Genomic DNA, 24,251 nt, shown 5'->3' on the forward strand with positions numbered 1-24,251 from the left:
ACACACCAACAAAAATGAAGAAGACCCGGATGCTGGGTACTTTAACAATAAAACTTCACTATGGTAAATGTGTTGTTGATTTACACAGGTTAATAGCTAAATTTGTAAAATAGGATGCACGATCAAATGTGAGAGAAGATTGGTGTTATAACCGGAAACTGATGTAAACCTGTGCGATAGCTTGTATATCTGTGGCGTTAGTTTAAAATGTTTTAGCTGTTTTCATGACTACACAAATGTCGCCACACTGTGGACGTTTTGTGTAATGAAAACAAAAAGTGAAAAACGAACTAACTGACTGACTAATTAACTAACTAACAAACGAACTAACTGGCAAGCTAACTAACCAACTAACTAACTAACTAACTAACTAACTAACTAACTAACTAACTAACTAACTAACTAACTGACTGACTGACTGACTAATTAACTAACTAACAAACGAACTAACTGGCAAGCTAACTAACCAACTAACTAACTAACTAACTAACTAACCAACTAACTAACTAACTAACTAACTAACTAACTGACTGACTGACTGACTGACTGACTGACTGACTGACTGACTGACTGACTGACCACTCAATCACTCAGTAGTATTATACAGTAAAAACAATATATGGATATTTTACTTCTGGGTGCGCCTTTTTAATAAATGGATAAACAATAAGCTAAAAATAGGAACTTGAAGAGTAGATTCACATTGCATGTGATCCAGATGGAGGCAGTAAACATAAACAATGTGACATATTTATTTCTACAGAAGAAGACGATTCGCGCATGCGCACATGTGGCCACTTCGGATCAACTCCACAGATAACGGACAAACATCGCTAGCGAAAGAAGAGCTAACAATTCTTTGATCAGAGCCTTATTTTGGATATAAAAAGTGATGAGGTAGATAACAGTTCGTTGCTTTTACCCCCTTTGTCAAGTATTGCCACAGTGGAAATGGACCAGGAGTTTGAAGATATAGATTCCGACGGCCAGTGGCAGAAACTCTATCTAGTAAGTCTTTAGCACAGTTAGCATGCTGCTAACGATCGCTCACTTAAGCGCGTATTTATTTTTTAAAAAGCGAACATTTGAACGCCTGACACGCAGTCAGCCATCAAACGGTCTGAAGATTTATCTCTTGTATTTATTTCCCTAAATGTTAAACTTGAACAAAAGCTGTCCGAAGTTGTTTACGTTCGGACTGTTTTCATTTTTACTTTATACAAATGTGATGTTTTCTCAGAACTTTCCCATGCCCAAGTAGGAGTCACTTATATGTATTGTTGAAGTTCTTATCGCTATTTTCACTTTGTTCGCAGGAGATTAGAAATCAGTCCCATGAATGTCCATACAAAGTGGCAAAGTATCCAGAGAATCGCAACCGCAACAGATACAGAGATGTCAGTCCGTGTAAGTAAAACGACATCGTGACTGTGTTTAGTTTATGTATTTTTAGAACATTTTAGTGACTGTACGCTATAAGGTCCCAGGACGTTATGCAATTTTGTGTTTTCTGTGTCCTGTGACAAATACTGTACTGTAGCCTCATATTTCCAGGCTGTTATCATGCACTTATAAACATTGATAAATGTTATGATTATTTACAGTTGACCACAGTCGTGTGAAACTGGAGAGTACAGAAAATGACTACATTAATGCAAGTCTTGTGGTGCTGGACGAAGCCCAAAGAAGTTATATACTGACGCAGGTAAGATGAATTATCTATTGTGTCTATTGACAGTTGTAGTAATACTAACTCCATTAAAGATAAGCAATTTTAACCATGCATTTAACGCAACATTCACAAGCAGTGTAAACCAAATAAGTGCTGTTCATGAACTTTGTAGATTTGTAAAGAAAGAGATACTAAACTTCCAGCTTGGTCTATGTATTTTCTCCGTTTTAATGCAGTGCCAGTAAAATTGCTGTCCTTATGTGGGGATGACATTGCTTTTCTCCCCATTGTCTGTAGGGACCCCTCAGAAATACCTGTGGTCACTTCTGGCTGATGATTTGGGAGCAGAAAACCAAAGCAGTCATAATGCTCAACAGAGTCATAGAGAAAGGCTCGGTAAGAACAGAAACATACAATATTGCTCCAAATCACACATCAGTTTACTAGTTTAAATATCAAGTAATTTCTGTGAATCATAAGTAGTAGCACACAAGGAAGCCTGATGTTCGACATGGAGCACCTGCTTTCATTTACTCAACCTACCCATAAAAATAATACAATGCAACTGCCGGGAAGGAAGGAGTGCACATTCACAAAGGGAAACTGAAGCGTTGCTATTCCCTCATATTGGAGTAGCAAAACAAATATTGCCTGTAAACATGAATTAGCTACTGAACAAACCTGCTCAACAACCATTCTTTGAAATGCATTATACTTATTTGAGCATAGCTATTCTTTAAAAATGGGAAAGATTGGCTCACATAGAGTCTGTTTTATGTTTGATGTTTTGGTATATCTTTTCCATGTTAATTACTACAGGGTATAATACTTCATTAAACAATTATTTTGAAATGGGTATCAAAGCTAATGTCTTTGTGAATCAGCAGGATAGGGGACCTGTGGTGTTTTGACAGTGTTCACAGAAACGACTCAAACTGGGATGCTGCTGAAAGTGTTTTCCTGTGATTTGGAGATTAACCTCGCACCCTCTCGCACTCTGACCAGCTGTAATCCGTCTTTCTCCGTAGAGCAGCTGGAGGGGATCTTTTTAGGCCATGACTTTCCTCACCGTGTTCTCAGAAATTGGGGGCGTTAGGGGCACTTTATCTAGAGATGTTATTAACTCGATTGGAATTGTTTAATTTAAATCCACCAGCTGGACTGTTAAGTGAGATTAGCTACAACTCGCATAGTCGTGGAGAATTGTTTTGCTTTTGTACGGCAGTATCCAGGGACAGAGACATTCGTAAACAATCTGCTCTGGAAATTAACTAGGTAGATAAAGCATGTCCCAGTGGTTCGGTTCATAATGTTGAGTTTCAATTTTTGTTATTTCCCAATTGCGAGACGAATGGGGAAATCATTTCTTATCCAATCTGAATGCAGCAATAAAAATAAATAAATAAACTAAAAAGTAATATGTATAGAACTGAATGGGAATTCACAAAATATAAGACTTGCTTATGAAGAAAAGTGAAATGTTAGGACAATGTAGTTATTTTTTGTATTATGCAATGCTGTTTTTTTACTTTTTGTTATCGTAAAAATGTGATTTTCCCCAAAAGGGGAAATTGACAATTGTACACTATTAAGCTTAACAAGTGCCCCTCGGGTTTTCCTGGTGTTTTAACAGGAAAAGTGTGCTCAGTACTGGCCTTCAGCGGAGGAGCGGGAGATGGCGTTCAGGGACACGAGGTTCCTGGTCACATTGTTGTCAGAAGAACATAAATCATACTATACAACCAGAGTTTTGGAGCTCCAAAATATCCAGGTATGGCTGTTGTTCTTAATGTTCACCAAAGGGACGGCAACAGTAAATCATTTTTTATATAATTTTTATCCGTCAAATATCCACATGTTTGACTTGTGCACCTGTACCGTTTTGGTGCTGTTCTCTTCATAGACTGGGGAGAAGCGAGAGATCTACCACTTTCACTACACAACTTGGCCTGACTTTGGTGTCCCAGACTCGCCAGCATCTTTTCTAAACTTTCTCTATAAAGTCCGAGAGTCGGGAGCTTTGGGGATGGACCAGGGCCCAGCCGTGGTGCACTGTAGTGCGGGGATCGGACGCTCAGGGACATTCTCCTTAGTGGACACCTGTCTCGTCCTGGTGAGCACATCTGTTGAGTCACATTTCTTAGACATAAAGTAAAAAAAAAAAACTAATGATGACTAATGTTTTTCTATATTATATACAAAGGTGAGTGCTTCAAAAGGCTCCAAATAACAAAAAGCCGATGTGTACAGATGCACAACGATGCACCATTGAAAATGTGACAGTTGTCAAGCAAGGACCAAAGCACTCAATGAAGCGTGCAAAAAATGAAAACAGCCATAATATAGGTTAAAAAGTTCTATTGAAAATGATATGTTTTGATAATGCACATGAGGAGGAAGCGAAATTTGTGTTGTGGTCTGTGGACCTGCCATTACCGTAAGCTTTGAGAACCACTTCCGTGTCTGAATTGTGTTCTTTTACCACAGCTTAATTTTGGTTGTTTTTTCAACTGTGCCCTGAATCTAGTTTTTTATGTCATACTGGAACAGTGTTGTTTTCATTTGTCTTTTATTTGTGTAATTTATTTTACTTTCAACAAAGAGTGAGACATTGTCAAAGGTTCCAAGTGATAAGTGAATGTTCAGCTTCAGTACAGTCTTATGTCTGTTGCCTCTGAACTATAAGGACACAATGTTCTGCTTTCTAACTCATGTAATGTGATTGTAGATGTTGTGCATTGCTGTATTAATTTGCCATTCTATTTTCAGATGGAGAAGAGGAAAGAGCCTTTGTCTGTGGACATTAAAAGCATCCTTTTGGACATGAGGAAATACCGCATGGGGCTGATCCAGACCCCAGACCAGCTGCGTTTCTCTTACATGGCCATTTTGGAAGGAGCCAAGTTCATCATGGGCGACTCGTCTGTGCCGGTACTAAGGCTACATTCCCACTCTATTAGTGATAATTATTTTAAGACGACTAATTATAATTAAAAAAGAAAGGTTTCATTTGGACAAATTCCTCTTTTTGATGTGGTGATTCATCTTTTAAAGAGAAGTGATGGACTTCAACAAAAGCATGAATGCAGGCTTTGTATTTGTGCTGTGTGTCATATGACCAGAGGTGGTTGTTATGACGCAAATGGACCAACCCAACCATAGACATTACTATTACTCGAGGATATTCTATAGATGCATGTTTAAAAAATGTGTTTGCATCTTGTTTTTCTTTTAGCATTCAAATAGGAAATCTTGTCTCACTGTCACTTTTATTTGTGGGAAAGAAGCATTCATCATTACACTGTGTTGTTAGGCTGAATGCAGTAGCAGTTAAAAGCAGTCTCTTCAATTAGTTTCATGGATGATATATATTTTTTTCATTCAGATACGGTGGCGAGAGCAGTCCAGAGAGGACCAGGAGCCGAAGACGGACTCCTCCTCGTCCACCCAGGCCCGGTGTCCCACAGAGAAGCTCAACGGAGCGCTGGACTACAGACAAGACGGGAAAACAGCCACACAGTCGCCGCACAGGGAGCATGAGACGGACGGCAGCTCAACAAAGTCAGTGCCCGGGGGTTTATAGTCTACTATGAATAAAGACTTGGATATACAACGCTCCCTTGTACAGCTGCATGCGGAAATGTTTAAGGTTATATAACATGATAGACATTGTAATCATTATTGAATCACTTGATATGCAGTAGAAATGTGCCATGAGAAAACACTGAAGCTGACGGCATACAATATTTAAATTATAAGCATAAAGTGCAACGGTTCCACCCATATTGGAGTTTTCATGCATAACACTGCAAAGAACGGGTTTTTTCCCCCCTATAATTGGAGCATAATTACTAGTGTCAAGAGTATAAGATCCTTCCAGCCACAACCGGTTCTTAAGGTTTGTTTATCCTTTTTATTCTCAGCAAACGACGCAGAGAAGACAGCATCTCTAAATCAGACGCAGGGAAGACGCCCCAAAGCAAGTCCAGAACAAACGACTCGGAGAGGAAGAGAAAAAGGTGATTTACATCTTTAGACAAATGTTTCCACTGCAAGACTTTGACACGAGTTGACATTCTTGCGCAGGTCAGGTACGGTAAGATTTCCATTAAACACATGATGCAAAAAAAAAAAAGTAGTATAGTTTGTCTCCAACTTGTAATGCCAACATTTTAAAACCTTTATCTGCACTAAATACTAACATTACTGAACAAATCAATAAGTTTTCTGACAATTTAGTAGTTTAATTTTTGTTGTTAAGAATCATAAAGAGGCACTGGCGTAATCTTTCAAAACAGTCTGCTGTATAACCATTGGGTTTCAGTAATGCTTTAGGCCCAAAGATTTTTGAGCAGACAGCCAACCAAAGGTCCCACATTATACCATTTTGTATGTTTTTTTGGGGGGTGGAATGCATTGCAAATTTGTATTCCCTTCCCTTGAGATTTAAAATGTCAGAGTTTCCCCTCGTAGTGTTAAAGCAGTTGCATAATAAACTGGTATTTCAAGTTATACCCTCTTGTATTGTCTGTGGCGACATCAATAACATTGAGCAAAATTAAGTTTCCCACGATCTTTTGCCCAAATCTGATAAAGCAGTCGTTTCTGACTCATGTAAACCTTCCGCCCACTTTATCATTTCTGAGAAGTCTTTGTGACGTGTTCCTGTAAAAATGGCCAATCCTCTCTTCTGACACACTCCCTGTGGTTCTCCTCAGTTTGGGCTGCATTTGCTGCACATGACAGGAGCTGTCCTGTCCAGCGGGGGGGAACGTTTTGTTTACCCCCCTCTGTGACAGCCACAACCCCCTTGAAGACTTAGACGAGGATTATTTCAGCTTTAGCGAGCGCCTCCTCTGTACGTGTACGAGTCGTGTGTATGTGTGCGGTGCTGCGGTGCTTGGTTTGAGATTAGCTTGACTCTTGCGACGTTGCGTTTGACTGGCTGGTATTTCACAGAAAACGGCAAGTTTAGGTAAAGGCTGCACAATACAAGGAAACACATGAGCGAGAAGAGACTAATTGTAACAAAATTAAGGAAATTTCCTGCCTGTATTTACGTATTTACGTATTTACGTTTAGTTTATACTCGGTGCCGCAATTCATGTAGTCAGTTATGATCGATTTTGTGCTTTAATTTTCTGGTGTATTGTGCAGCTTTGGTTCAAGTTTAGGATCTTATCTGAAGCACAATTTTACCACCTAAAATAAACCATCAATTGCAGAGCCTTTAAACCATTCTCCAACATTTGAAATATAGGAATGTAAGATGCACATAAATCGGGGTAGCATTATCGTGTTCTCTGGAATCTGGACCCTTTTTTTGTTGACTTTTCTTTGTGTGCAGTTTATGAACGGGATGGCCTGTTTTAAGAGCTTTATGCTACTAAAGAAAATGCGGTAACACTTTAGATTGCAGCCCATGACTTCAATGTGTAGGTACAGGGACCAAGAATTAGTAATTACACATTAAGGTTTAATAAAGGCAAGGCATGTTTATTTATACCGCATTCTGTACACAAGGCAACTCGATGCACCTATAAAGTGTAACAAGGGGTACAAAGTGTAACAAAACTGTACAACGTGTACTTGCAGGTGTTTTGGCCGTCATATAGACCAGTGCCAGCTTTCTAAAGTTTCATAAATGGAGGGAAATGACTGACTCACAAATACACCAAACCTAATGTGAAACACGTGAGCGCAGGCTGTAGTCTGAAGTGATATGCTATGATCTAATAGCCACAAGAAACAAGTGGGAACAGAGAAAAATAAAGAGTAACGAGGTGGAACAAGGGAAATAACTGCATAACTAATGTGCAAATACACCATCCCTAATCTTAACTGCACGTCAGCCAAAGTGAGACGCTATGTACACCTTTGTTGCATTTTGTATACCTTTGTTATAATTTGTACACCTGTATTACATCTGGCACTGTAATGTGTCATTACCTGTACTCACATGTGTAATTACTTGCTTGTTGCCTATAGATGCAGACAGCATCGCGTCATAGAAGGGGGTGTGGCCTCGCTAAGGGTGAAAATGGAATCTTTTTTGGGACGCACAATTTTCACTCTCTTTCTCCATTTTCTGGCGAAATATAAACTTATCACATACACATAAAGTCAAGTCTAAATCGGGTCCATATGGATGTTTAATCGCAGCAGATTGTTCAGTAGAAGCAAAAAACAGCAGCCGTAGCTAGCTTTAGCATTAGCACGATGCTAACGTGAAGCATCATGTTAGCATTCTCAGTTATTTATGTATTTATGGGCTGTTGAACCACTTTTCTCCTGTCCATGTCTTTGTATCTTTATTTAGGAGAACACTGTGTTCATAATTCAGCATTTGTTAAAGTAGTTTTTGAATAATTGGAGAAAGTTTAGATTTTTCTCCAAATTGTTTTCCCCCTGAACTGTTTTCAAACATGACCATATATGGGTGATTCCGAAAATGCCATCTCTATCTATACCACACATGGAACTTGCGGGCTGTTATCTAAAGTGTTACAGAAAATGTTAATACTCTACATACAAGCTATTGCCATGATGAACCAGTAGCTTTCATGTAAGAATGAGGCCTCATTTGCATGTCTGTTTGTCTCACTGCTCATGATTGTAGTTGCTACTACTTCGTATTATATTCTGACCTGATCGGTATGTATATGTATTTTAATTCCTGTTGAAATGCGCTGGATATTGTTTTTTTGCAAACCATCTGACCGCAGTGTGTGATAACGCTTATTAAGCAAATGGCTGTTTCTGCTGCTTTATTAATAAAAAGTTGATACCGTGATACCTTTTTTTTTAACAAGCAGCTGCTGTTTTGTTTTGCAGAGTGAAAACCAATGACTGCTAACCAACCCTTCGCGCGGCAGCAACTTCTTCTTCAGGGAACTCCAGCTCCATCAACCACTCGCATCCTCGCCTCAACGTTTTTATACTTTTGACCATTGTTTGAGTTTTATCACATGTAATCTGACAGTTCAACGCCTCCCAGTCCTCTTTCTTAGCTTTGTTTACAGCCGACACAAAACACCAGCGCTTTACCCAACCAAAGCCTGCTGCTGCTGCTTCTTATGTCCTCTTTACTGCTTTAACATAATTATTTGCTATTGTATTATGCTTTTGGATGAGATTAAGAAAAAGAGGCTATGCATTGCCAATTTGTAATGTTGTTCATATGTGTATTTTTAAGGAAATAGTAATCTCTTTTCAGAGGACAAATATTAAAGTTATATTTTTAAAAGAAATTACTTGAAGTTTTCACAGTAATGGGAGCGCGAAAGCCTCCGTTCATGTGCAACGTTAAGTGGCGTGTAATGTTTCACCATTGATGTACATAGTTTTTTTTTTTTTAAAGAAGTGTGTAAAAAGATATTTTTGCTTGTTTCAAAAGCAATGTTACAGATTTGAATACAGTAGATTTGATGACTCATTTCCTTTACATAAATTGTCTTAAGTTTGTTTCCTAGGGTGTAATCTGCAAATAAAACTGGTATTATCTAGTTTCCATAACAACGAAGTCTGTTTTTTTTTTAAATTAAATGTATGCAAGATATGTTTATTTATAAGGTCATGCATTTATTACAATTGTGACCTCATTTACAGCTCAATGATTTCAGCTTGAAAATATGCATTGGGAACAGTAGGGATTATGGGATACACTTTTATTGCATGTAATAAATGAGATCAAAATATGAAACGGTGAAGGAATCAAATTACAAAGAGGCGTGACTTACAAGAAACACATGGATCGTCGCCAAACACTTTGTTAGGCAAGTTTGGACAATGCATTACAGTCAGACATAATACATACGCGAAAGGGCTTGTAAAGAGGTTTTATTATATAGAAAAAAGTTACAAATATATGCAATTTGAAGTGCCTTGAAGTTTGCTGTCTTTATGAGCCAGTTACAGCTAAATATAGATTTTTTTTTTATAGCGGAAAAGCTCTCTCCATAAACCAGTCATGAGTCTGCTTGCTCAGCTGGGGTTGGACAATTTCTACAACGATATGAGCGGAAAATGAAATGTTTTTAGAAAATTGCAGGTGGGATGCTGCTGCCAAACATAAGAGTCCAGGAGGGTGGGATCTTCCACTTGTTTGGATCTTCACACTAAAACAATAAAAGGTTTATGATTAGAAAAACGAATCAGCCATGTTGATCATTAATATGACACGGACACAATTTTTGCCAAAACAGTTAACACGATTATATTTCAGATTTTGCTACACAGCTCTACACAGCTTCTTTAGTTTAGACCATTTTAGTGATGTTTATAGTTTCACAAACAAGAAGTGACACAGATGAAGGTAAGCAATTTTAAACTGTTGCCTGACCATGTTAAGTCAATGGGAAATGAGTGAGTCAAACTTATACCTTCTTCTATGTCACTGTCAGCAGCTTAAAAAATATATATATATATATATATAAATATAACTTTTCTGCCCAACATTCCTTCATTAAAACTGCTGCTTCACTGAAATAAAATTATAATTATGCAACTGATGAAATCCAGCTAAATAAGTAATATTTTCAAAAGCATTAAAACTTGTCATGTGCACTTTGACATAGGGGACTCCAACTTGTGAATATAAAAAAAAAAGCGTTGCTTGACAAAGCGTCTTACAGGATGGTCCTGCAGGTGGAGCCAACTGTTGAGATGGTTGATTATTGTGAAGGCATCTGGGATGTTGTCGCCTTCTGAGCAAAAGAGCAGCAGCACAGCCAGTGGGAGGTCCTCCGCACAACTAACAGGGTCACATTAGGAAAAGATGAAAAGAAATACAATCATAGTCTTTAGACCTAATTTAGAGCTGGTACTGGTTATGTCTGAGAAAAGCCCTAATTAATGGCAAGTCTTGATTTAGTTCAACAAGTAAGGTTGATGAAAGTTCTTTAAAAGGGATTATACGGAGTTTAAAAATGTTAAAACTATGTATTTTCCTCCCCCTACATGTTCCAGTAATGTCCTTGGGTGTAGAATGAGCCCAGACCTGTTTACCACAACTGCCTCTAAAATCCTGTCACTCAAAAAGTTGTTACTACGGTCCGAATTGCCATCATACACGAGCTTAAAGAGGGGGTATTATGCTTTTTTCAATCACATAGCACCAGTCTATAGCACACTACAATGATGACGAAACCTTCTGTTGGTCTTTAAATACAGTAAATTAGAATAACTGCCTTGTATAAAATTGCTCTCTCAAAATGGCTGTAGCGAATGTCTTGAAATAGGCCTCTGTCTCTTTAAGAACCTCTGACCCTTTCAGACACGCCCCCTCCACACTGTCTGTGGCATCAGTGGGGAGGGGGTTCTGCTGAGGAGCAGTGGTTGGTTACTCGACTGGTGACGAAAGCTCGGAGGCGTCTCCAGGAGGTGGGGGCGTTCCTAGGAGGACTCAGGCAAAGCTATCCCTAAAATGGCTGCCATCGGAGTTTTTACAGATTACTCAAAAATACGTGAATGTGTCAAGGCAACACTTCAGGCATGTTTTTAATGAGAGAATGACATAATAACATGATGTAAAGCTTGAAAAAGTCGATTTTGCATAATGCCCCCCTTTAATATAGAAGGTGCAGTTACACGTATGACCTGAGGTGGCAGTAGTGAGTATAAAATGGCCAACTTGCATCTAGCCCCTTAAGTTATGTTATTTAATTATTTTCCACATTTTCTACCTGTCAGTGTAAAGTCCTTTGGTGATGCCGCCTCCAGGGATGTAAAGCCGCGGCTCTGCGTTTCCGTCCATTAAACCCGGAAAGGCCTGGACTTTCTCCATCTCCAACCAGCCCAGCTCCTTTAGTGCCCCCTCGCTCAACTTCAACATGGATGGGGTGACCAGGTACCGCAGAGGAGACCTACACCGCAACGTAGGTGGGTTCATATTGTGCAGTCTTTTATACATTTGTCTAGGTCTTGATGAACCTGGTGTAATTTTAGCTTAGTCTTGAATTTATCCAGTTTTATCCTTGATGTGAAAACAGTCAGTGCGCTATTGATTCTGATTGTATTGTATTTATTTACCCTTGCAGTTGTCTGTCGTCTCTCTGATAAGCCTGACTACTGGACAGCACTATTGTCCTGGAAAAACCGCTGGCTTTCATCCATGAAACAAGCACCTGACGAAACTTTTTGGTTCTTTTCTGTAATGACAACAACAAAGACACATAAATGGCACAAAATAAATACATGAGGATGACGACAGGAAAGTAAAGAATGTAGCTTTCATACCTGAATGACGGGGGACCGGATTTGAAGAACTGCCAGCTTCATTTCTCTTGATATGTAAACTGTAAACAGGAGACAGGTGTATTATTTATTCAAATTCTCCAAACACAGCGTGCATAGATTCAATCCTTGGTAATCCCTAGGCTTCATAAATATTGTGTTCACTCTGCACACTTCAGCAAATATACCAAATATCAATGAAATGTGTGTAAACCTTTGGGTTTGTAAAAAGTGACAAAAACATTTCTAAAAAAAAACATATCGATCATTCTTCTGGCATTTAGCAAATAGAAATATATATATTTTTAAATTTTTTATTGACCTAAAAAAGTAAAAGTTAATTCTGGTTTCATGTCATACAGTGAGAAAAAGGACAAAACCAGGGGAATAAATGCGAGTTGTTTACCAAGAACCCAAAGTTCACGTGGCTGTTGTTGTTACAATCAGAGTTTATACAGGCAGACGCAAGCCCAATTTAGTGCCATTTTCAACATAAATACAACATTTTAATGCCACAAACACTGAAAACAATCAGTGCAAATTTTGTTTCTTAAAGGAACAGGCCACAGTTCTTCCATACTGAGATATTTTCTTACCTGAGCTTAGACGAGTTGATGCGTACCTGTCTGGTCTTTGTGTGTGCCCTCAGTCACACAAAACGACCAAAGATGTTGTTAGCATTTCGCCTCCCCCAATGTATTCCTAAAGCTCCAAACAGGGATGAAGTTGGAAGCTACCACGCTCTTCCACGGGCACACACAAAGACCCGACAGGTACGTATCAACTCGTCTAAGCTCAGGTAAGAACATATCACAGTATGGAAGAACTGTGTGTCCTCAGTCACGCAAAAAGACCAAAGATGTTTGCATTTGGCCTCTCCCAGTATATTCCTATAGCTCCAAACGGGGTGAAGTTAGAAGCGACCAAGCTCTTCCACGGGCACGCATTGTTTAGAAACATTAGATTTAATACCAGTGTGAATCCAATTGCATGCTTTTCAATGACATTTAAGGCCTTGATTTGGGCACTATTAATAGAATGAATATTAATGCCCTGCGGGAACCCAGTACAATGTACTGCTTAAGACTGTCCCAGTACCTTCTGCGGCTGTGTGCACCCCATCTGCGTCCTCTTTCCCGGTGCTGTACGGGTTGCTTCCTGCCATCGGGATGAGGCAGTCCGTGTGAATGTGGCCCACCCGGTCCATGTTGAAGGTGGAGATGATGAGGTCCACAGCCAACTGTCCCACGTTACCAACCGCAACAACAGGCTACAGGGAGAGACGGGAAGACACTGTTCATCAAACAATTGACAGACTTTGGTTGTATTTCACTTCATAGAAACAACAGGCCACTTATATGCAATTTATAGACTCTTGATTCATTCCTTTACTACCAGCTGCCTTTTATCAAGAGTAACGTTTAATGACAGAATCTACCAAAAATAATGGAAAAACAAGGGTTAAATGTACAGTTCAATTATGATATTCTTCCATTTAAATAGGCTTATTGAGAAATATAAACACATAGTCGTTGGTTTATGGTCTGTTTCTACTTCATCACACGTTTGCTGTTTAATACCAACTAAAAAAAACACACAGATCAGACCAGTGTGCCTAATTCCTGATAACTACATTACTGTGCTTTTATGGACTGTTTAGGGTAAAAGCAAACACAAACCATTACACACTTTTACGCACACATGTCTGTCACTGTATAAAACACAGCTTACACACAAAGTGAAACCAAAGGGAACATGACTCACCATGATGAGGGTAAAACCTTTCAGATCAGGCGGTGACTTTTGTGACGGGACGAACATGGTGCAGTTTTGCTAAATGTGGTAATTAAAGGTGTAACTTAATGTTGTAACGTAACAAAATGTTTTATTTTTGATTCGTGTTTTCTGCCCGGTGTGGTGGTCCTTCAGTGTTCGCCGTCCACCGAGTGTGACGTTTTTTGGAGGTCAAAAATGTGCCTGATGAAAAACACAGACGTACTTGTTGAATGAAATGGTAGTGAAATTACAACTTGAGTGTTTTGTGACTTGCTCCATATTTTCAGCATTCTTTGCATGGTTTTATGAAGGTCTAATTATAACTACAATGTACAGTAGACGATAAACCTTTAAGTGTGTGTACGTTTTAATCAGGCATATCTGTGGACACACTGGCTGGGCTTTAATTTGTAGTTTCTGATCTTCTACCTTCACTGTTTCATCTTAATAAGCTATTTATGAATAACAAAAAGTCTGTCAAAATGCATGTCAGTTATATATTTTCACCATTTGTACTTCTTATATTAGTTTTACCATATGGTACGTGAGTAACATATAATGAAGTTATACTTGATACTAGTTTAAACTTGAGTTAAAAAAAAACTTCATATAGTGTTTCATGTACTGCCCTATTTTTCGGGCCTGTCCTTTAGAAATACTAGGATTTTTTTATCATTTAATGTTTTATTTTTCATAATTTATGTCAGATCGGGTGAGGAGCTCAGTTACCCGGGAGGAGCTCGGAGTAGAGTCGCTGCTCCTCCACGTCGAAAGGAGCCAGCTGAGGTGGCTCGGGCATCTGTTCCGGATGCCTCCTGGTCGCCTCCCGCGGGAGGTGTTCCAGGCATGTCCTAGTGGGACAAGGCCTCGTGGAAGACCCAGGACACGGTGGTGGGACTATGTCTCCGAGCTGGCCTGGTGTCGCCTCGGGGTCCCCCCAGAACAGCTGGAGGAGGTGTATGTGGACCGGGAAGTCTGGGCATCTCTGCTGAGACTGCTGCCCCCGCGACCCGGCCCCGGATAAAGCGGAAGAAAATTGATGGATGGATGGATAATTTATGTCACTACTGTATTGTAAATCAGACTTTTACGCTGATTTACAATACTGTGAGTACTCAGTACAAGTAGCGTTTTCCCCAGGTGTTTTTTTACTCTTACTTGAGTAATTATTTTTGGTCAATACTCTTTACTTTTTCTTGAGTAAAATCATTTCAAAGTAAAGTTACTCTAAAGGTAAATGTTTTAGTTACCGGACCCACCACTGCTCATATAATTATTCTTTATTAGCAAAGTATTATGGAACATTAGTTCACAGTCATTGTGGCTTGACCTCATCAGGTATAGGTAAGCCTTTAACAGCTGCTACCGCATTGTTCACCATCCTATGCATAATCTTCTTGGCGGTTGTGGTTGTATTTACTCCCATGTGAGGTGTGATCAGTGCATTGGGCAGGCTAAGAAGAGGATGACCCCTGCACAAACAAGAATAACAATTTAATGTATGTGTTAAATGTGAAGTTGAATTATTTGCATATTAATTAATCAAACCTTGGCAGTGGTTCAGGATGAGTCACGTCTAATGCAGCAGCTTGAATTATACCAGTTTGAAGGGCGTGGATTAAGGCATCTTGATCTACAAGAAGACCTAAAGAAAGGGTTGTAAAAATATACATATATATTTTTTGATCTAGTTCATTGTCAGGTTATATTTATTATTCTAGCAAAATGCATGGTTTTAGAAGGTGAATTGAAAGAGCAAATAGCAAACATTTTAAATGTGTTGTTAAAGTATTGGCATTGTTTTTGAAATAATGTTTTTTGGGGCATTTTTAAGTAGTGTGTCTAAAATATGTACTGATGCACATAGACTTTTGTTGCACTTTTTTTTCTTTTTAAGCCCACTGCTGTCTAGAGACTGGAGTAACAGTACCACGTCAGTGTGGGGAACAAAAACATAGGCCTATGTTGCAATCAAACTCTCTAATGGTAAAAGTTAAGGCAATGTAACAGAGAGGATTCTCTAATACTCATTGCTGTTAACATGTATTGCTTGTGTTTCTTGTAAAGGGCTTCACACCTCGACTAATGTTGATGAGAATCGCAGTCGGCTTCATCAGTGATAGCTCTCTGTGTCCGATCAGTCCAATACAGTCTGAATGAAATCTTAAAGACAACATCACAAAGTCAGACAGCTTTAGCAGGTCGTCCAGGTTCTCACAATAAGTCGCCCCCACGGCCGCCTCATCCTCTGCACTCCTGCAAAAGACAATAAGCAATGTTACTTAGTTCTTCATGAAAAGGTAGATTATCTACACAGATTATCTTTAATTTAAAATACCTTGTGCAGTTAGTATACTGTATATTAAGGTCTCTAAATGAACAACAAACTGTGGATTCAGTGTATTATTTGTGTTTCTACTTCTGCAGGATATTGTACTAGACAGTTTATATGATAATCCCCAAGACCAGTGGTTTTCAAACATTACACACCAAGTACCACTTTATAAAACATTTGAGGTGTCAAGTACCACCAGGAATATAGATCAAAATTAAATCCGGACTCGGCCAAGGTCGGTACAGTGGTGCAGCGGTTAGCGCTTATGCCTCACAGCAAGAATGTCCTGGGTTCGATCCCCACCTGGACGGGGCCTTTGGTTTCCCCTACCCCCCTGGGGCCAGGACTCCCCTGGAAATGAGATTCTTAATCTCAGTGGGATTCTCCAGGTTAAAGATGGGTAAAAATAAATAAATAAATAGACCTAAATTGGACTAAATTGTGTCTGAAATATGTGTAAACCAGATCCAAAAAAGCAAAAATAAAATAATCACTTATCAAAATGAAAACCGTCCGAAATTGCAGATGACCAGTGGCAGTAGTTCGGGGTTCAGGGGCAAATAATGTAAAGATAAATCTTTATTGATCTCACAGTGGAGAGACTCACTTGTTACATTCAGCTCTCAAAAACACTCAGGGTGTGCAGGATAGACAGGAAATATGCAGACAGAGATATAGCAAATAGAGATAACCTGATCTACAATGACTAGTAAAAATCTTGGATGGAGTAAGTTATGCTCGATCAGTTTGATACAATACTGGTGTGAATGCAGTTTTTACCTTCTGCTCCTGTTGTGGTACAGAATCTTCATGTCAAACCCTTTGCCTCTTTGAGCAATTTTGTGTCCGATTTCTCCCATCCCGATGATTCCCAGAGTAGAACCCGAGACTTCAACTCCCATCAGGCTTTGCGGTATTATGACGGTTTCAGGATCACGTGCAATCTGTTGACCTTTGTGTTGAGGGACAGAGACTGACTGTGTTTAGTTATTTATCTGCTCTGACCTGGGACTCATTTAGTTATTCCTGGCTTGTAGTACTCATTTTGCTGGTACTTCAAACGCAAAACTGTTCTTAGATGTCCAGAAATGGCATCTTACCTTCAAACATTTTGCGAGCAGATGCCAGAAGAAGTCCCATTGCCAAATCAGCAGTAGCATCTGAAACCACATGCGGCGTGTTGGCTATTTTGAACCCCAAACTGTTAATGTACGGGATGTCCAGGTGATCTGTGCCCGTTCCCCCACTGCACACCAACTTGAGTGAAGGCAGCTCGGCCAGGAGAGAAGGCTTGGGTTCTGGATAAAACTTCCAGATAAACAAAACCTGGATCTTTGGCCCATGTAGAGTTGGGTTTTGGAGGAAATCAATCAAGGGCATGATTTGGAAATGCTCCCTCATCATGTCTGCCAGTTCTTCAAAGTAGCCATTTTCTCCGACCTCTGAGATTAAGGCCCATGGTTTGTCAGCAGCCATCGCATAAAGCACGACAAATGATCTGCCTGTAAAAAAAAATCACACATAGTTGCAATTATATAAAGCATACGAAAGAGACAAGGTAAATTGATCTATAGAACACAATTTATGAAGTAGGTCTATGCGCATTTTGGACAGACTTACCGTATCTAGGGTCTCACTGTCTGACATCTGCAGCTGCTGTGACCTGTGTTTCTCACTGCACAAAGTTAGATGTTTAACTGTGTCTAATGTCTAACTCGGCTAATGTGTATGAGGCATAACGGAGAAGGCTGGAGTTATGAATAAATACAGTAAAACCTTGAAATGAAATATCTAAAAACATAAAAAAAGAAAAAAGACACATCAGGCTTGTGTATAACAGACTGACATTTAATCAGACTGACATTTATTTTTAAAAAACAAACAAACACTGATATTAATTCATGTTATTAATTGCACAAAATCTGATGAATGATGAATAAATGATGAATAAATGTTGTCATTTAGGCTTGACTTCGTTTGGAATCTGCCGACCCTCTACTGCAGCCAGTGCGTTGTCTATCATCACCTTCACCATCTTCAGTGTGGTGGCTGTAGTGTCGGTCCCAATGTGTGGAGTGATGATAATATTCGGCAGACGCAGAAGTGGGTGATCTCTAGAAAAAAATAAAGTTTTAACATCATAAGAGGGACAAGCAAAAAAGTTCTACACACATTTAAGTTGATTGGAGGTGGTGCAGGTCCCAGTTAAAGTACATTCTCCACAGGGTCTTTTTGTGGTATTCAGTAGTCAATGATTGAAGATTTTGACCTTAGATCATAAGCTAGATTTAATTTGTTGCTATTGGTTAATGTTGGTCAGTTGGCCTTATGTAAAATATTTGTTTAAATAAGTGAAAATTAAGCAACATAATGACACGGAAAAATGCACCGGACACAGAGGTAAATGAGACACAGTTAATGGACAACTGTTTCTCAGCTGTGCAAAACCTTTTGCACTGAATAACCTGCAACTTTGAACTGTCTTATACAAAGTCAGTAAAATAACAATCTATAAAATCTACAAAAAAAAAGTTCTGATGTTGCAGTTATTTTTCAAATTTAGGATAAAAACCAAGTACAGATGACTTAAACAGCCTTTTTGAAAACTCCTGTACGATAACCTATAGTACCTATATACCTATAGTGATAACCTATAACTTAAATTAGCTGCACATGTACATGACAATTATCTCTTTCCATTGCTGACTGGGAGACTAGTTGAATAAATTGGTTTCAACATTTTTCTGTAAATACAATGGCTGGTACCTCGGTAAAGGCTCAGGGTAGGTCACGTCTAGAGCTGCCGCTCGTATTGTTCGTTTCTGTAGAGCTTCCAGTAAAGCATCTTGGTCCACAACAAGACCTAAACAAGGCACAAAAATATTGTGATTATTATTAATATTATGTTGAAAATAATGTCACACCTTGGATATGGGAAGGGCTTTCTTGGGCTTAATATATCATGCTACTTTTGAGAAACATCCAAAATGACAATCCGCAAAAGATGAACCTGATCATTTATTGTATTTAATGAAACGGATTATTTTCTATAAATTCATTGAAATAATTGTAATAGAAAGAGCTCCTCAATAGAAGCTCTGATGAGTTTTATGAAATAAAGGTCAGATTTATTGAAAGAGCAGGGAAAAGCTGAAGGTACACGCAGACAGGAAGGAAGTCACCTCTCAGAGAGACCGTCCAGCCTAGTGGCTGCCTGCTCATCGAATGACCTTCTCGAGGGGAATACAGGGGAATGATACATTTGGAAGCAAGAGGGTGAAACAAAGCCAAGGTGTGATAAGTTAAGTTAGATTCTATTGATCTCTGTAGAGAAATTTCTTCTCTGCATTTGACTGATCCTCAATGTCACTGAGCAACCAGAAGCAGCAGTGAGCTGCCAGCATGGGCTGGCGCTCGGGGACCCATCTCCATGATGTGGCCAGGCTGGTGGTCAGAAACACCCGCATGGAGGATTAACAGCCAGGTGTGATAGACAGTTTCTAGCACTGATGAGCTAATTAACTCAGGATGTATGCGAATGTTATCTTCAGAACAATACAGTTGTTCTGATTAAATATCAGAAGCCAGGTGTGAGGAACGGCTGTGAACCACAATGTTGGCTTCAGCTCGTCTGGACGCCTGACCAGAGATTTTCCCTGGTACTTCAAGACTAGAAAATTAGGCACAATTACGCACCTTACCAAGTAGATCTGATCACATACAGTGCCTCTCGAAAGTATTCATACACCTTGAACTTTTGCACATTTTGTCATCTTTACAACCCTAAACATAAAGATTTGATTTTGACTGAACGTTCACACACAAGTAACTGAAGTGAAAGTAAAATGATACATGATTCTGTTATTTTTCAAAAAATAGAAAAGTGAAAAGTGGGGCTTGCATAAGTATTCATACAGATGAATGAATACTTTGTGGAACCCCCTTTTGCTGCAATAACAGCAGCAAGTCTTTTGGGTTTGACTCTACAAGATGTGCACACGTACAGACTGAAATTTTAGCCCATTCCTCTTTACAAAACAACTCAAGCTCTGTCACATTAGAAAGAGAACGTTTGTGAACAGCAGTTTTCAGAAAACTGGATATATCTGAAAAAGTAGGATTTAGGTCAGGACTTTGACTGGGCCATTCTAACACATTAATATGTTTTTTTTTAAACCATTCCATTGTAGATTTATCTTTGTGTTTAGGGTCATTGTCCTGCTAAAGGTGAATCTCCCTCCCAGCCTCAGTTCTCTTGCTGACTCCAGCAGGTTTTCCTCCAAACTGTCCCTGTATTTGGCTCCATCCATCTTCCCAACTATTCTTACAATCTCCCCAGTCCCCGCTGAGGAAAAGCAGCCCCACAGCATGATGCTCCCCCCCGTATATTTGACACTGGGGATGGTGCACTGTTAGGTTTGCTCCATACATGGGCCAAAAAGTTCAATTTTTGTCTCATCTGACCAAAGCTCCTTCTTCCACATGGAGCTGTGTCCTCCATATGACTTCTAGTACACTTCAAACGGGATTTCTTATGGCCTCCTTTCAATAATGGCCTTCTTCTTCCACTCGTACATGAAGGCCAGATTTGTGTAAAGTACGACTTATAGTTGTCCCATGTACAAATTCCCCCAGCTCAGCGGCAGGACTTCGCAGCTCCTCCAGAGTTATCTTGGGGCACTTGGTTGCTTTTCTCACCAGTGCTCTCCTTGTTTGGTCTGTTAGTTTAGGTGGACGACCACGCCTTGGTAAGTTTGCAGTGGTGTTTACTCTTTCCATTTCTGAATGATGGTTTGAACAGTGCCCCGTGAGATGTTTAAAGGAATAGGCCACCGTTTTTACATACTGAGATATGTTCTTACCTAAGCTTTGACGAGTTCTTTAGGACCTGTCTGGTCTTCACCCGTGCCTTCAGTCACGTAAACACAGCGCAGACGGCGTTAGCATTTAGCCTCTCCCTCTCTCCTCTATAGCTCCAAAACAGGTCAAGATAGAAGCTACCAAACTCTTCCACGTTTTCCCTTTTTAAATATGGTTACGTGAAGTGTTCCACTACAAAGTATAATTACACAAAATTAAACAATGTGGATTTTCTAAGCGGATAAAAGGGGGAACTATATTGTAAGGCGTAATAATACCAGGAGTAGTTCGAAATCCGCGCAGTAATCTTCACTTTACTGTGCGGAATTACTCCTGGTAAGACCTGATTTTGAAACTTGCTCAAGATCTGATAAATGGGTCCCTGAGTACCTCCGTGGCATTTAAGGATGCCCCAAATGAGGACAATAAAATAAACCATAACCTCAGGTCTGTGAAACATTCAGAAATTTAACATTAATAATTGATGTTTCTCTGACCGCGGCTGACGTTGACCAGGGTCGCGGTGGGTTTCATGAGGGAGAGCTCTTTGTGTCCGATGAGTCCAGTGGTTTGTGGGGTGAGGTTCACCGCCAGCACCACAAAGTCCGCCTCTCGGAGCAGCTCCTCCATGTTTTTACAGTACGTCGCTCCCACAGCCTGCTCATCTTCAGGCAATCTGGCAAAGACAATAAAGAAATGGGGAATAAAACTGAGAATTACATACCTGACATTGCGCATTACACTTTTATAAATGATGAGTATAGGTTGAGCGATTCCTTGTTACCTTCTATTTCTATTATGGTACAAAATCTTCATATCAAATCCTCTTCCTCTTTGCGCAATTCTGAGTCCAATATGTCCCATTCCAATGATCCCGAGAGTAGCGCCTGTCACCTCGGTTCCCATAAGGGATTGAAAATCAACCGTCTTTGGGTCCATCGATATTTGGTGGCCTATAACAAGGCAAGGCAAGTTTATTTGTAGAGCACAATTCATACACAAGGCAATTCAAAGTGCTTCACAGTTGCATAAATACAAGAAAACAAATAGAATCAATAAAAACATCAACATAAAATTAATCAATTACAGTAAAAGGCGAGAGTGCAGATAAAATACTTTCAGTCATATGCATCGGTAAAAAGAACTGTTTTCAGCCTGGATTTGAACATTGTCAGAGTTGAGGCCTGTCTCACATCCTCGTGAAGACTGTTCCAGATTTTAGCTGCATGAAACTGAAACGCAGCCTCACCGTGTTTATTATTGACTCTGGGAACCACCAGGAGACCCCTCCCTGAAGTTCTCAGGGCCCGAGATGGTTCATACGGCTCTAACATGTCAGAGATGTACTTTGGAGCTAAACCATGAAAAGACTTGTAGACAAGCAGAGCTGTTTTAAATTCTATTCTCTGAGTGACAGGAAGCCAGTGCAGAGACCGGAGCACTGGACTAATATGGTCGTATTTCCTGGTTCTTGTCAGGACTCGAGCAGCAGCGTTCTGGATGTACTGTAGCTGTCTGATAGCTCGTTTAGAGAGGCCAGTGAGTAGGCCGTTACAGTCATCTAACCTGCTGGAGACAAATGCATGGATAAGTCTCTCTAAGGCTGGTTTTGACACTATTCCTCTGATCTTAGCAATGTTTTTCAGATGGTAAAAAGCTGCTGATGTTATTGCTTTGATGTGGCTGTTTAAGTTCAGGTCTGAGTCCATGATCACTCCTAGATTTCTAACCTGATTTTTTGGTTTTAGAGAGAGAGACTCAAGGTGACTGATAACACTTTGTCTTTGTGCCTGTGGGCCAAAAACAATGATCTCAGTTTTGTCTGAGTTTAGTTGGAGAAAGTTGTTTTGCATCCACAAACTGATCTGTTGGATGCAGTGACAGAGTGTATCTACAGGCCCATGTTCACCAGCCGTCAGTGACACGTAGAACAAACACTGCGTTTCCAAAGTAGGCAGTGCACATTATACAAACCATGTTCTGGGTGTTAGCAATTAACAAACAATTCTGTATGAACAAAAAATGCTCATGACGATTGTTCCCTGTGTTTAATCCTTAAAGTCACACTTAAACTCAGTCATATTGTAACACTCATATATTCTGCCTGTTACCTTCTATAATTCGACGAGCAGACGCCAGCAGCAGCCCCATTGCCATATCGGCCGTGGCGTCACTGACCACATGAGGCGTGTTGCTGACTTTCACACCAAGACTATTGAGGTAAGGCACGTCGAAATGATCAATGCCCACCCCTCCGTTGGCGACAAGTTTTAAGGCTGGTAGTGAAGTGAGCAATGATGGCAGGAGCTCAGGCTTGTTGGCCCATGAAAACAAAACCTGGATCTTGGCGCCGTGAAGTGAAGGGTTTTGAAGGAATTCCTGATGAGTGATTAACTTAAAGTGTTGCTTCATGAGGTCAGCGGCTTCTTGGATGAGGCCGGCCAGTCCACCTCCACCAACATGAGAGATGAGAGCAAGTGGTTTCTCCTGGGCCATTGTCTGCACAAACACACACAAAATCATAATAATGCATGAGTGAGAATAGATAATTGCCACTTTTGCACAATACAAAACGAAAAAAAATGTGCAATGCAGTACTCCTTGTTTTGCAAATCTTTCATAGCTAAGCCAATGCAATCAAACTGGGACACACCTCATCATGATAACACTTATTTATGATAGGGAGCAATGGAATCAAGTCTTTACTAATTTATTTATTTATCTAAGTCTCAGGTCTGACTTATTGATCACTCTTACCCCGCACGCCTTGGTATTCCTTTTAAGCGCAATTGAAACCCTCAAACAAGACTCAAGAGACACGTTTCTTTCGCATCTTCCAAAACCACTGAAGAGTCCCCTGACAGTGTGCAGCAGCAGCATGGTAAGTTTGGCATGAGCTCTTAAAGGTCGTTCACTTTTGGACGGGGGACGGACCTATACAATTTCATAAATGATTACATTGTGTCAAAAGGCGCTTCACTGATTGGTGGAACCTGCAGGACAGATGAGAAATGCGCCTCTATAACTGCGACAACACAGTTAAAGCGGGTCAGCACGAAACAACTGAGATCAAATAGGTTTTAAAACATACTTACGAAACTTCCTGCACTCCACACAGACCAAGTTTAACGTGTTAAATTAAGGCAGAACAGCTGACAACAAAGTGGTTCTGTGATGTGTATGGGTGAAAGTAACACAACCGGAAGAAGAGCAGGTTTTCAAATTAAAAAGAGAAGTCTCAAACATGTTACACTTTGCCACTAGATGGAGCCAATTTACACACAAACCAGTGCATGTGAGGTACTAACTAACTAACTAACTAATGAATTAATAAATAAACAAATACAAAAAATATTATCTAAATGAAAGGCCCTT

The 24,251-nt window shown here is 39.8% G+C and overlaps 3 protein-coding genes across 3 annotated transcripts; 1 reads left to right on the forward strand and 2 right to left on the reverse strand.

The window, feature by feature from the left end:
• The first annotated feature begins 803 nt into the window (after positions 1-803).
• On the forward strand, positions 804-9,144 carry ptpn2b (protein tyrosine phosphatase non-receptor type 2b). Its single transcript, XM_079571629.1, has 10 exons — positions 804-1,008; positions 1,317-1,407; positions 1,605-1,705; positions 1,970-2,068; positions 3,306-3,443; positions 3,576-3,785; positions 4,442-4,603; positions 5,058-5,233; positions 5,596-5,691; positions 8,507-9,144. Exons 1-10 carry the CDS (start codon positions 952-954, stop codon positions 8,526-8,528), a joined length of 1,152 nt encoding a protein of 383 aa, XP_079427755.1. The 5' UTR covers positions 804-951; the 3' UTR covers positions 8,529-9,144.
• A 179-nt stretch (positions 9,145-9,323) lies between these two features.
• Positions 9,324-13,854, reverse strand: psmg2 (proteasome (prosome, macropain) assembly chaperone 2). Its single transcript, XM_079571633.1, has 7 exons — positions 13,670-13,854; positions 13,004-13,175; positions 11,909-11,967; positions 11,702-11,820; positions 11,356-11,535; positions 10,304-10,424; positions 9,324-9,789 (listed from the first exon to the last, which is right to left on the reverse strand). Exons 1-7 carry the CDS (start codon positions 13,724-13,726, stop codon positions 9,709-9,711), a joined length of 789 nt encoding a protein of 262 aa, XP_079427759.1. The 5' UTR covers positions 13,727-13,854; the 3' UTR covers positions 9,324-9,708.
• Positions 13,855-14,996: 1,142 nt separating this feature from the next.
• Positions 14,997-23,841, reverse strand: LOC306973470 (uncharacterized protein; the record flags this gene model as incomplete). Its single annotated transcript, XM_079570394.1, has 11 exons — positions 23,634-23,841; positions 22,988-23,375; positions 21,661-21,829; positions 21,374-21,552; positions 18,783-18,879; positions 17,984-18,130; positions 17,117-17,514; positions 16,797-16,968; positions 15,759-15,937; positions 15,230-15,326; positions 14,997-15,153 (listed from the first exon to the last, which is right to left on the reverse strand). The coding sequence occupies exons 1-11, from the start codon at positions 23,754-23,756 to the stop codon at positions 14,997-14,999; spliced, it is 2,106 nt and encodes a 701-aa protein (XP_079426520.1). The 5' UTR covers positions 23,757-23,841.
• Positions 23,842-24,251: the final 410 nt, after the last annotated feature.

Source organism: Gobius niger, assembly GCF_951799975.1.
Source record: "Gobius niger genome assembly, chromosome: 14".
Lineage (NCBI taxonomy): Eukaryota > Metazoa > Chordata > Actinopteri > Gobiiformes > Gobiidae > Gobius > Gobius niger.